Consider the following 14,560-nt stretch of genomic DNA (forward strand, 5'->3'; position numbering starts at 1 on the left):
CATTCTCACAAGCCTTTCATTACCAAACACCGCCTTATGATCCATATCCATCATATAACCAAACCCCCATACCATACTCTTATGACCATTATGAGCAAGAACCCTTAGAACCACCACAACCCTATCAAGATTACTCCCAAGAACCACCTCAATACACACAATCTCCACAACCTTACCAAGAAGAACCACCTTCCTATTATGAATCCTCTCTCCAAAATGATGAACCTTCCTACCCACCACAAGCCGCAATAGACAATTCTCTCACTTTGTTACTCCAAGGACAAGAAGCCATGAAGCGGGATACACTTGAGTTTGTGACCAATTTGACCAAGGTGGTGCACACTTTAGCCCACCAATGTTTGAATACTCAAGGTACTTCCATGGCCACATGTGAAAAGTCAAAAGAAGAACAAAGCATGAAGGAGAAAGTGGATAATCCGGTGGAGAAGGAGGAGTCGAATTTTGTGTTGGAACAATTGGAGGAGCCTATGATCATTGAAGAAAAGGAAGAGGTGGTTGAAGATTTAGGAGATGTTGAAAGTCCAAGGGAATGTAGCATCATGGAGCACTCTCCCAAGAAGCTTGAAATTGATGTTGAGGAGGGTGCGCAACCTCCAAGGCATACCATCATTGGAGACTTCGAAGAGGCTTATCAAGAAATGGATTCAATCATGGATGGATTTCTCTCTATAATGGAGTCCTCTCCCATTGGACATGAAGTTGAAACTATAAAAGAGTGTGCACAACCTCCCAAGGAAAATGAAAATGGCATGGTGCATATTGAAATTGAAGAATACGAAGAGGTTGATCAAGAGATGGATTCATTCATCAATGAATTCCTATCCAAAATTGAATCACCTCCTATTGGGCAAGATGAAGTTCTTGAAGACAACACCAGGCCAAGTAAAAGGAAAGAGGTGGAAATACACAAAGAAGAGCACAAGGAAGTAGACCTTGCATTATCTAAGTGTAGGGAAGCCTCCCTTCCCAAGTTACCATCCAATACAACATTTAAGTGGGTAAAATCTCTATCTCTAAGCTCTAATTTCTCACTTGAATATGGTTTGATTGAAAATGATGGTCAACTTCGAACTCTTTGTGAAATTAAAAGTAAGAATGAGTTGTGTAGTGGTTGGAAAGTCGGTGTTAGGCTCGTCAAGGTAAAAGCTTTAAGGTATAGGAGTGATGATTGGAAGAATGCCACTTTACAAGGGTATCGAAAGAAGGCTTGGTATGCTAAAGAGAATTCCATATGTCAACCACCCGGAAAGAAAAAGTATGAAGAACAAATTGAAGACGGTTGTGAAGATAAGATATGGGATCCCGGTTCGCTATATGAAGACCAACTATGGGGACTCATATCTTGGGTAGAACTTTGTCCAAGCTTGAGGAAAGGGGTTGGAAATTCTGTCAACCAATTGAGGAGTAAAGATCCTTGGAGATTCAAGGATGAGTACAAACATAAGCCACCATGACAATAAGCCCATCAAAAATGTCCAACTTAAGGACTTGAACTAAAAGTGCTAGGTGGGAGACACCCCACCATGGTAAACTCTTTCCACTCTCTTTTAAACTTGCTTAATAAGTGATTTGAGTTGCCATTGTAGGTAGATGTTTCATACAAATTTGTTTGTACAACTTAATTGTTAGCTTAGTCACATGTATGTTGTGTTTAGTAGTAGATGAATAATATCAAAATTGCATCTTTTGTGAATTGTATGATGGTTGATTGAATAAAGAGTTGTGAACAGTATGGGGAGCAAAGTTTTTCTGAAAAAAAAGGGGGGGGGTGGACGCGCGCGCACAAAGTACGCGCATGCGTCCCTGTGTGGATGCAACATCGCCCACGTACCCGAGAGTTGGGCCTCTCTTGGGCGAACATTGTGCCTTGAGCCCAACTTAACCCACGCTGACGCGCACTACGTGCGTGCGCGCCAATTATGCGAACATGGAAGTTCGCGCGGACGTGCACCTGCCGCATCCGCGTCGATTTGCTGCTGCAAGTTTTAAGCCAAGCCCTAGAGAGTTGAGCCAGCTCTGGGCCATCCTTAAGCCCCTGGCCCAACTCGATTCACGCGGACGCGCACTTGCCGTGTGCGCGCCCATGTGGCCAGGAAGGGACGAACGCGAGCGCACGCATTGCGCTAGCGCGCCGTATCAACGATTACCAACGTACGCGTGCGCGCACTTGCCGCGCGCGCCCCTTACATGCTGCCACCACTCTAGGCTTCTGACCCGAGAGTTGGGCGTGCCTCAAGCCCACTCTAAGCCTCAGGCCCAATCCCATGTACGCGTGCGCGCACTGTACGCGCACGCGCCGTTGCATAATCTGCCAACCCACGCTAGAGCGCACTGTACGCTCACGCGTGGATCTCCATTTTCCTCAATGCACGCGGACGCGCAAGGTGCGCGCCCGCGTCGATTCAAAAAAGGGGTAACCCTAAGACGCGAAGAGCGTTGCGCCGCAGCGCACTCACCTCTCTCCCCCTCACCATTTTCATCTTCTTCCTCTCATTTCCATAACCACCTCAGCCGCCGCTGTTGCTCTGCCGGTAGCCACCACCAGACGGCCAACCTTTCTTTTTCTCTCATCACCACCTAATTTATCTCTCTCTCTCTCTCTCACCCATCCCGTCCACCTCGGCCGCCGCAGCGACCGCCGTCGCCGCCCTTTACCGCGGCCGCCATTGTTCACCACATAACCTCTCTCTCTCATCCATTCACTTCTTTCTCTCTCTCATCCACTCACTCTCTCCTCTTTCTCTCGGCCAAACCCCCACCACCGCAGCCACCCATCTTCCCGGCCACCGTCCACGGCGGTGCAGACTTCTGCCTCCCCCATCAATTCTGGTCAATCCCCAGTTCACCTTTCCATTCCTCCCAGCTCCCAGGTTCCTGCTCCAAATCTGTTTGTTTTTCTATTTTTTATTTTCTTTTAATTGTTTATTTTTGTAGTTACTGTAATTGTTTGTTGCTTAGTTCAAATTTAAATGTTGCATGCTAGGTTAGATAGAAATATCTGCTGTTAGGTAGCTAGGACTGGATAGAGGATTCTAGGCCTGATAAGTGCTCCGTACGTGCATATTTGCTGTTTGTTTTCCTTGGGTGTGTATGCTGCTGTTTGGGTTACTATTTTGTGCAATTTGTGTTGCCTGCATACTATTTCACTGCTGCTGTGTTTATTTGATGTTGCCTTCATGCTATTTGTGCTATTTTGCTATCTAGGAATGTCCAGTTTTAAGCCGGAATGCTGCCCGATTTTCAAGAAAATTAGTTTCATTTTGGTCTTTATTTCAATTTTGGGCTAACTTCCGTTTTCTTTCAACTTCCCGGATTTGCATCATTTATTGTGAACATGAACCGCAACTTCTCTTTTCTTTGAGCTTAAATATCATCATAGCACTAATCCACCTTTCTAACTCACTAACTTCTTTAACCATTTGACTTCCACCCACCTTTAACCCTCTTTAACAATTCTTTCAAAATTATGATGATATTATTGCCTTTTGAATATGAGTTGTTGACTTTAATGAAGCATTCCTTCCTTGGTTTACTTGTTCACTTGTGCATATTCACTGTAACATCATGATTGGTATTAGCCAATTGTATCCTGAACATGCCTTCTTTGTTACATGCTAAGTGTTTTATTGCTTATATTCGATCATATTTTTCAGGATGTCGGATAAAGGAAAGGCTATAGCCACTGCCACCTCTTCCAAGAAGAGAAAATACTATACCCCCTCCATTCCCTCCATCTACAAGCATTATGCTAAGAATCCATTAAATGATGAAGAAAAAGAAAATCAGCAGTTACCTTCTACCGATCCGACTAGGTTTCCCAATCTCTATTGTGAGCTTCGATTTTCCAGATATCGAACAACAAAGCTGAATAGTGAGAAGAAATTGCTCCTACCTAATGATGTAAGACGGTCGATTACTGGTCGGATCCTTGAGTTGGATCTCGATTTTGTTGATAGAGATTTGGGTGATATTAACATCTCGTGGGTGAAGGAGTTTTACTGCAACTTCTTCCGTCCTACTTTGGATTCGGTTCAGGTGAGGGGTAGAGAGATCATGATTACTGAGACTGCTATTGGGGAGGCATTACAGTACCGGCACATTCCTGATGACACGTGTGCCCATCAGCAGGCAGAGATAGCCATCCATACCATGACTTTTGATTATGAGGCGCTTAGGCGCGTGATTGGATTACCGGATGCTGCATGGGTCATGGATGCGACCAACACCAAGCCTAAGGGGATGTTATTTGCTCACTTGACCAGAGAGGCCAAGACTTGGCAGATGATCTTTGCCCACTATGTCTTGCCTACCACTCACTTCTCTGAGATCCCTATGGAGATGCTTCTGCTGATTGGGTGTGTTATGGAGGGGAATGATGTCTCTTTTCCTCGACTTATCCGATAGTGCATGTGGCGGGCGCATATTCGTGGCCTACTTCCATTTCCTACCTTGGTCACGAGTATGGCGGCCCTAGCTGAGGTCCCATGGCTAGACGATGATGTGATACCGCCACCCCCTGATGCAGATGACAGGGAGATTACTATTCCCTGGGGTGGTTGGGTGCACGAGAAGCCCCCTGCTAGACGCCGTTCTAGGGCCAGAGCAGTAGTGGGGACACCTTCACCATCAGCCCCTACAGCAGCCCCATCCTCTTCCACGGCAGCAGCTCCATCTTCATCTACAGTTCCTTCTGCAGCACCTGAGCCTACTTATCTCCTGGTCCAGCGTTTATTTCGGTTCCTAGAGCGTGAGAGACTCCATGTCAGACGCCGATTAGATCGGATGGACCGGGCACTTATTTCCCTGGGTGCTGAGTTACCTCCGCTTCCCGATTTTCCGGCCTCCGATGAGCAGGATCGTCAGGAGGAGGATACGGAGGCACCGACTCAGCAGGATGCTCCTCCAGTTGCCCTAGACACCACAGAGCCAGTTCCACCGCCTCAGACAGCTTCGGCTCCTACCGTTGTACCTTCCACTGATCCTCCGGTTTAGCATCGAGGACGATGCTTGATCTTAAGTGTGGGGAGGGAACCGGTGAACATTTTGGACACTTTCTTAGTTACCTTATTTTGCATATCTTTTGTATATATTTTGATGCATTTTTAGTTTACTTTGGATACCTTTACTGCTTATTTTGGATTTTAGATATTTTGATGCTTATGGATATCTTTAGATGTTTTAGATGATAGCTTTCATACTTTTAGTTGGATTTTTCTTTATACATTTTTGCATATCTTTCTCTTTAGTTCGTGGTTGTGATTAGAAATCATACTCTGAATTGCAAATACTTAGTCACCCTTTTTGCATAAGAAATTGGTTTTAAGCAGAAAAGGAAAGGGTAAATTAAGAAAATTTTTGAAATTTTCAATCACAACAATGCTTAGTCAAACATTGAGATTTTTCAAGAAGTTTAATTGTAGGGCATTAACCCAATTGATTGAAATAAAATTTTTAGTGAAACTTGCTTGAATCTCATACTTTGTGAAGCATGTATTGAATTGAGAACACAAGCTTGTGAGACTTGAGCCTATTGATATGGTTACATTTTATAACCACTTATTTTCCATTCTTGTGTGAAATTGCTCTCTTTCTATGATTGTGATCCTTGATTTGCTTGATTCTATATGTCCATTTATTTCTTGTATTCATGCATTTGTATGATTGAGGCCATTATTTCATTAGTCCACTTACCCAAATAGCTTACCTTTTACTCCCCATTGTTAGCCAATTTTGAGCCTATGCTTAACCAACTTATTCTCATTTTAGCACATTACAAGCCCAAGGCGGAAAACCAATGAAAAGTCCTTGTTTGGATCTTTGATTAGCCTAGGCTGGTGAGAGTGTTTATTATTCAAAGTTGGTGAGACTTGGGAACATTGGACGGGATAAAAGGGGTAGTGCACTGTCATGTTTAGGAATTGGGTACATACTCATGTATTGATTAAATGTATAGACCTTATGCATTGATGTTCTTGTGTATAGTTTGAAAGAAAAAAAAAGAGGAAAATGAAAAGAAAAAAAAAGAGAGATATAAAAGTGGAAATGAGAAAAACAAAAGAATAGAAAAGAAAAAAAAAGAAAAAAAAAAGAAAGAAAATGGAAGAAATAATAAAAGGGGACAAAATGCCCTAAAGTGAGTCAATAAAAAAGGAATCAATGCATAGGTGTTATGAATCAAATAAGAATGCATGAGTATGTAAGAAAAAGTGAAGAATGGGTAGTTAGAATAGTTTGAACTTGTATAGGTCATTATATAGTTAGGTGGGGAAGTCTATGCTAAGCAAAGATTCAAATTCTAGTCCACTTAACCATAAATGATCCTACCTTGACCCTAACCCCATTACAACCTAGATGAAAGACCTCATGATGAATGTATGCATGCATTGAATAAGTGTTGATTGTTAGAAGAAAACCAAATTTTGGAAAACATGATTAGAAGAGAATTGAGTGAATTGACCCTTAAACACTTGAGTGAATAGAGCGGATCCACATCCGGTGAGGGTTCAAAAGTTCAATTACATGTATTCACTCATATTATCTATATTCTTGCAAGTTTGAACTCTTTTTAATAGTTCAATACAATTGTGGTTTGGACTTAACTCCTATTGCCTAGCTCTTATGCTTACACATGCTCTCTTGGCAATTTGATATGTTTGAACTAAGCATTTCCATTTGCTTAGAAAATTGCATTTAGATAGGACTCATATAGTTTAGTTGCATTCAATAAATGTCATAACCCTTAGTTCCTTCTTATTTTAGCATGAGGACATGCTAAGGCTTAAGTGTGGGGAGGTTGACAAACCCCAATTTGACGGTTTATTTTGTATTGAATTTAGAGTATTTTGATAACCTTTTGTCACATTTAGCCTATGAATTAGCATGGTTTTGTTATCTCTCCCATATTTGTGCTTAAGTGTAAAAACATGCTTTTTAAGCCTTATTTTGATGAATTCTAGTTTCTCTTTGATTCCATAAGATGCCTTGATATGTTTGCTAGTAATTCTAGGATTGGAATGGGCTAGGCATGGATCAAAGGAAGCAAGAAAGGAAGCATGCAAGTGGAGAGAAGCATAAAAAGTCAAAGAAGCAAAGTCAGCCATGCACGCGCACGCGCACAAGGCGCTCGCGCGCACATCGCAGAATTAGCCAGGGACGCGCACGCGTACCGTGCGCGCACGCGTCGATAACGGCACATGACCTCACTAATGCAACACGTGCCTGGCGATTTGAGAGGGTTTCTGAACCCATTTTTGGCGCCAATTGCTAAGGGAAAGGAATAAAAGGATGAAGGATTAAGGGGAAGGCATCACTTTTATCATTATTCAACTAGGAATGAATTAGGAAATCATATAGAATATACTTAGGATTAGTTTAGAGTTTTAGAGAGAGAAGCTCTCACTTCTCTCTAGAATTAGGATTAGGTTTAGTTCTTAGATCTAGGTTTTAATCTTTGCTTTCTTCTACTTCTATCTCTCAACTCTTTGTAGTTACATTCATCTCCCTTCCATTCCTATGTTGCAATTTCCTTTATATTGTTCTTGTGTTTTGTTGTAAATCTACTTTTGTTCCTTCTTTCTCTTTCAATTCAATTCAAGGTAAATCATAATAATTGTGTTCCTTTTTATTTGTGTTGTTAATTCCTTTCAATAATTGTTGTTAGATTTTGTTCTTGTTGTTGATTTACTATGTTTTCCTTTTATGCCTTCCAAGTGTTTGATGAAATGCTTGGTTGGATTTTAGAGTAGGATTTTATACTCTTGGCTTGGAAAGGTAACTTAGGACCTCTTAAGTTACTAATGTCCAAGTGATTGATGATTGGGAGCCATTGACTCTAGTTCTCACTAATTGAATTAGTGGAGAGTTAGGACTTATGGACTAGGATTGATATAGCTCATTTGACTTTCCTTTACTACTAGTTAGAGGATGATTTAATGAGATTAATCCTTGCCAATTCTCATATTGTGGTTAGTGATTAGGATAGAGATCCTTGACCACCAACCCTTACCAAGACCTTTTTAGCCATTAGTTTACTTTCTTGCCATTTATCTTTCATGTTTCTTATCAAAACCCCAAAAAAAATAACTCATAACCAATAGCAAGACACCTTATTATAATTCCTAGGGAGAACGACCCGAGGTTTGAATACTTCGGTTTATAAAATTAGGGGTTTGTTACTTGTGACAAACAATCTTTTGTATGAAAGGATTTTTGATTGGTTTAGAAACTATACTTGCAACGAGACTTCAATAGTGAAATTCTATACCGTCAAAAATCTAATCATCAGTCTACTTTCCAACAGAATTGAGAGCGTGCCAATTGGGGTTCTGTAGCTCCAAAAAATCCATTTTGAGTGCAGAGAGGTCAGAATCCAATAACATCTGTAGTCCTTTTTCAGCCTCTGAATCAGATTTTTGCTCAGGTCCCTCAATTTTAGCCAGAAAATACCTAAAATCACAGAAAAATACAAAAACTCATAGTAAAGTCCAGAAATGTGATTTTTACATAAAAACTAATAATTATATACTAAAAACTAACTAAATCATACTAAAAACTATCTAAAAATAATGCCAAAAAGCGTATAAATTATCCGCTCATCAGTTACGTTAGGAGAGGGTCGAAACTAACAGATGAGCTCATTACCTGTACTAGAGATAGACATGCATTATACTTGTTTGCACATATTTGTTTAGGAGTGTGTTTCTTGTGATTGTTGGTGTGCTATATGATTGCTTGATTTCTGTGTCCTTTATTTGTTAAGTCTAAATGTATTCTATTGCCCGTTGCTGTTGACTATGGTATTAAAATGAGTATAACTAAACACCCCGATCCTACTAAGAACTTTCCAGCTTTTACCCCTTATTTTCACCCCTTTCAGCTACAGGTGCAAAGGTTTAGTGTGGAGCTACAGGAGTATAGAAGATTATATTCACGAGTTGAGTTGTTAGAATTTATTTTTCCCTTGTCGTTTATTATTTTGGTTTGTTTAGTGGGGTATGATTTGTTTTGAGAATCTTAAAATAAGTCTATGTATTTAATTCTATGTGAATATATATACTTTTGTGAGTAAGTGATTGAAAATAAAGTCTCCTATCGTCTTCTTAATTAAAGTTTTGGTTCGTATTCGCGAAAAATCAATATTAAATAAAGATAGTATATAATAAAAATGTTTAGAGGCAAGTAAGGCCTGAACTTTTGGTACGATCATGAGGTGCTAAAAGTTAGAGTGTTACAGGTACTCCCGAATCCCCTTGCTGTACCATAGCATCCAAGTCCAAATATGAAAAGTGCGGAGGTACTGATGAGTTCCTGAACTAGATACTCCGCCACCCACAACTGGAGTGTTCCTTGCTATGTCATCATCAATATCATCAGCTATCGTAGTGGGCTCTACATCATCATCATCATCATCATCATCATCATCATCATGGAGTGCATCCTCAACCCCATCCGGTACTTGATGAGCGGATAATTTATACGCTTTTTGGTATTATTTTTAGGTAGTTTTTAGTATGATCTAGTTACTTTTAGGGATGTTTTCATTAGTTTTTATGCTAAATTCATATTTCTGGACTTTACTATGAGTTTGTGTGTTTTTCTGTGATTTCAGGTATTTTCTGGATGAAATTGAGGGACCTGAGCAAAACTCTGATAGGAGGCTGACAAAGGACTGCTGATGCTGTTGGAATCTGACCTTCCTGCACTCAAAACGGATTTTTTGGAGCTACAGAACTCCAAATGGCGCGCTCTTAATGGCGTTGGAAAGTAGACATCCAGAGCTTTCCAGCAATATATAATAGTCCATACTTTATTCGTAATTAGATGACATAAACTGGCGCTCAACGCCAGTTCCATGCTACATTCTGGAGTCAAACGCCAGAAACACATCACGAACCAGAGTTGAAAACCCAAAACACGTTACAACTTGGCGTTCAACCCCAAGAGAAGCCTCAGCTCATGGATAGATCAAGCTCAACCCAAGCACACACCAAGTGGGCCCCAGAAGTAAATTTATGCATCAATTACTTACTTTTGTAAGCTCTAGTAGCTAGTTTAGTATAAATAGAACTTTTTACTAGTTTATTAGATGTCTTTGACTATCTAGTCTTTTGACCACATATCTGGTCCTTCTCCCTATTTTCAAATTCACATCATACTTTGGGGGCTGGCCATTCGGCCATGCCTGGACCTTCATCACTTATGTATTTTCAACGGTGGAGTTTCTACACACCATAGATTAAGGGTGTGGAGCTCTGCTGTACCTCAAGTTTCAATGCAAGTACTACTATTTTGTATTCAATTCGACTTATTCTTATTCTAAGATATTCGTTGTACTTCAACATGATGAATGTGATGATCCGTGACACTCATCATCATTTTCACCTATGAACGCGTGACTGACAACCACTTCCGTTCTACCTTAGATCGGGTGCATATCTCTTGGATTCCTTAATCAGAATCTTCGTGGTATAAGCTAGAATTGATGGTGGCATTCATGGGAATCCGGAAAGTCTAACCTTATCTGTGGTATTCCGAGTAGGATTCCAGAATTGAATGACTGTGACGAGCTTCAAACTCGCGATTGCTGGGCGTGATGACAAACGCAAAAGAATCAAGGGATTCTATTCCAACATGATCGAGAACCGACAGATGATTAGCCGTGGTGTGACAGAGCATTTGGACCATTTTCACTGAGAGGATGGGATGTAGCCATTGACAACGGTGATGCCCTACATACAGCTTGCCATAGAAAGGAGTGACAAAGATTGGATAAAAGCAGCAGAAAGCAGAGATTCAGAAGGAACACAGCACCTCCATATACTTATCTGAAATTCCTACCATTGAATTACATGAGTAACTCTATCTTTATTTTCTGTTTAATTTATTATTATTATTCGAAAATCTAATAATCTCTTAATGTAGTTGAATCTGCCTGACTGGAATTTACAACATGACCATAGCTTGCTTCATACCAACAATCTCTGTGGGATCGATCCTTACTCACGTAAGGTATTACTTGGACGACCCAGTACACTTGCTGGTTAGTTGTGCGGAGTTGTGACAAAGTGTGATTTATGTTTGAGAGCACCAAGTCTTTGGAGCCATTATTGATGATCACAATTTCGTCCACCAGTACTCCACCCTCTCCGAAAATCGGAACCATAATAGGAGCCCCGGCCGTCGCAATTGCAACCTCCCCCAAGGTCCAGTCTCATCAATTCCAGCATCACTATTGCGGTTTAGATTAGCTGCAAAGGACAGAGATACAACTAAAATTGAGATTCTATAGGATAATTTTTTCACCCGTTTCACACCATGCAGCCCTAGTCTTTTGAGTATAGTATTCTAAAACTCAATAAAACTTGTCGAAGGTTGAAGAAAACACTCAACAGGTCCTAATCAGTAAATTTAATTCCTGATCGCGTTTTTTCTTAATCGACCCTCTATAATGTACCAGAACTAAAAAACTCTCATCATTATCCATTGTGAATCCCACTATGGTAAAAATTTCACGTTCAACTTTTATTTATATACATCAGACATATACTAAATCGAATTAACTCCTTTCGATTTATATATACAGTAGAATTCATGTTAAATCGAAGTTAATAGAGTTGATTTATCATTAGCCAGTATTAGGTATAAATCAATTTACTAAGAGGGCTAAATCGATGCTTTTTTATTAGATTTAGTAGTGTACATGAAAATCGATATCCATTGATTCAATTTACTAATGTTTGAACACGAAATAAAGTAATTCAAATTCTATAGATTCGATTTACTACTAACAAACCTAATTTAAATTCATTGAATTGGATTTACATAAAATTATGAAACGAGACATTCATATAATATTTTTGTATTTGGGAGATTCAGATAATTTTAAATTTGTTTTAGTTTATAGGGGTGAATTACCCTAAAAAAAGAGCTTTAATTTTAACCATTTTACTAATTTAAAAAAAAAAAACACTGAACGTGTCAATGATTTCTTTACTTTTATACATTACAGACCATTTCATAGTAGATGCAAGTATATGCTTCAATTTTTAGTCTACCCTAAGTTAATATTACATAGATATCTTATTTTGTGTATAAATTAAATTGGATTAATTTAATTATACTTAAATTGAATTTATCTAATTTAATTTACATAAATTTATTTAAGATTAAGTATATTAAGAATCGGACAATTTACATAAATAAAATAAATAGAAGAAAGTGTTATGCAAATACAACAATTTGAAAAATCAGACGCAAATGCAATAAATTTATTTATATATAATCCGCGACACTCCTACGCGGTTTCCAATTACACGTAATCCGCTAGACCTTGTTACAGATTACGTTCAAATATTGAAACACATAAATTGCTACATCCTATAATAGCTTATAAAAAGATAGGCTCAAAGTGTATTCTGTAAGACCTTGTAACGAATTATGAAGAGCGTGATACAATGGTACAAATTCATGAATACCAGTATAATAGTAAGAAATCATGATATGAAGTCATATAAATATAAAGTCATAAGTAGCAAATCATAACCGTCATACAAATATACGAAGTCATAAAAAATATAATAGCCCCAAGGTATTAACACTAACACCCAAAAACGTAAATCGCTACATGACAAAACAAAATTCAAAAACTAAAAACACAAACACTACAAGTCTTATGAACCACCAGCTACGATGGAGCCTCTCTGGGACAAGATCTACGCATGTGCCCTGTCTACAAAGGCCGCATCGTTTTGGTTGGTTAGGGTCGGCCTCATTCATGTTGTTCTGGATTATGGTAGACCTCGGTTGTCCATCACGACAACGCCTCAAGGTAGGATCCGGAATATCAGTCGGACCATCATAAGGTGGCCAAAGTCTCTCTGGAATTGGAGGCATAAAACCCATCTGATACACCTTAAACACCTTCTGCATGCTGTAGACTTCATCAACATAGACAGACCAGTAGGTATGGACCTAGAGGGGGCGAGTAGTGGCCTCGGCCCCCCAAAAATTTTAAGAACCTATATTTATATATGAGATATGTGTTTAAAAAATAAAAAATATTATGTAATTTAATAGTTTTATAAGTATTACTTTTTATTATGTGATGGATTTATGTCTTAATTATTTAATTCACTAATATTTTTTACTTAACTAATTTAATATCACACCCTCAAGTCTTTGTACCTTTTAAATTAGTTTTTACATAATAATCTCTATATTTATTTTTTATATTAATATATTTAACATTTATATTATTATATTAATAATGATTTACGTAGTTATATTTTGGTAATCACATTACGTACTTTAGATATTATTTTCTTGTAAAAAATACTCATTTCTCTTTTAAATTTACGTTGTTAAAAGAAAAAATTTTATAAAGATATCTTATATCTTGTATTCTATAAGGGTACTATGTCTTTTAAATAATTAATAATTTATTTTCAAATTTTGAAAGATTTAATTTTAATTAATAAGATATGTGATAATTTTTAACTAAACAAGCTATAAATTATTAGTATTTTATAATTTTATAATGCACTATTGATATTATTATTTTTTATGTAATTATCATATTAAAATAAAATTGTGAAAAAAATTATAATTATATATATATATATTTTTGATAAATTTTTTAAAAAACTAACTCTAATAACTATATGTTAATTCTTTTTATGAAATGAAAAAAATTATTTAAAATTCGACCCATCCATATTAAAATTTCTGAATCCGTCCATGCAGACCAGTCAAGCCGTAACTGGGCACAACATGCAAACGCATGGTAACATGGATAATAGAGAGTCTGAAAGTATCTACAGTCGCATGTACGATCCTGAAGAGAAACTCGGTACGCCCCAAGCAAGAAGCTCTCGATCGATATTGTCTCGGCAACGGTATATCTAGACAGGTGTCTATCAAATAGGGTAACAGTGAAGCACCTGGAGTCTCTCAAGTTGCGCTCCATTGCCTTCATAAAAGACGAGCAAAACTTGAGTCCGCTTATCGTAGTTTACTCTGTTCGCCCAATCATATATTTTGCATCATGGTTTCTTACTATTATACTGGTATTAATGAATTTGTACCATTGTGCTACGCCCTTCATAATTCGCTATAAGGTCTCGCGGAATAAAATTTGGGCTTATCTCTTAATAAACTGCTGTAAAGTACAGCGATTTATTTATTTCAGCGTTTGAACGTAATTCGCGATAAAATTTAACAGATTACGTATAATTAAAAACCGTGTTAAGATGTTGCAGATTACATATAAATAGATTTGTTACATTTGTGTCTATTTTTTTAAATTATTGTATTTGCGTAACACTTTCTCCATTTATTTTATTTATGTAAATTGTCCAAAAATTTTATTGAAAATATTTGTATAATATTTACTTACAATCAATTTATTAACATAAATTACCTCTTTTTACTGTAGGTGTGTGATGCTTTTTTTTTTTTTCATTGGATTCTCATGTGTGAATTGTGAAAGGAGGAGGTAGAAATTATGAATTACTGACTGAGGTCCCCCCCTTCCACAAGTGAC

The 14,560-nt window shown here is 38.1% G+C and overlaps 1 protein-coding gene across 1 annotated transcript; it reads left to right on the top strand.

The window, feature by feature from the left end:
• Nucleotides 1-4,482: 4,482 nt before the first annotated feature.
• LOC130979857 (uncharacterized) lies at nucleotides 4,483-5,013 on the top strand. The gene has a single exon (XM_057903405.1). The coding sequence runs from the start codon at nucleotides 4,483-4,485 to the stop codon at nucleotides 5,011-5,013; it is 531 nt and encodes a 176-aa protein (XP_057759388.1).
• The last annotated feature ends 9,547 nt before the right edge of the window (nucleotides 5,014-14,560 follow it).

Source organism: Arachis stenosperma, chromosome 1 (assembly GCF_014773155.1).
Source record: "Arachis stenosperma cultivar V10309 chromosome 1, arast.V10309.gnm1.PFL2, whole genome shotgun sequence".
NCBI classification, from domain to species: Eukaryota; Viridiplantae; Streptophyta; class Magnoliopsida; order Fabales; family Fabaceae; genus Arachis; species Arachis stenosperma.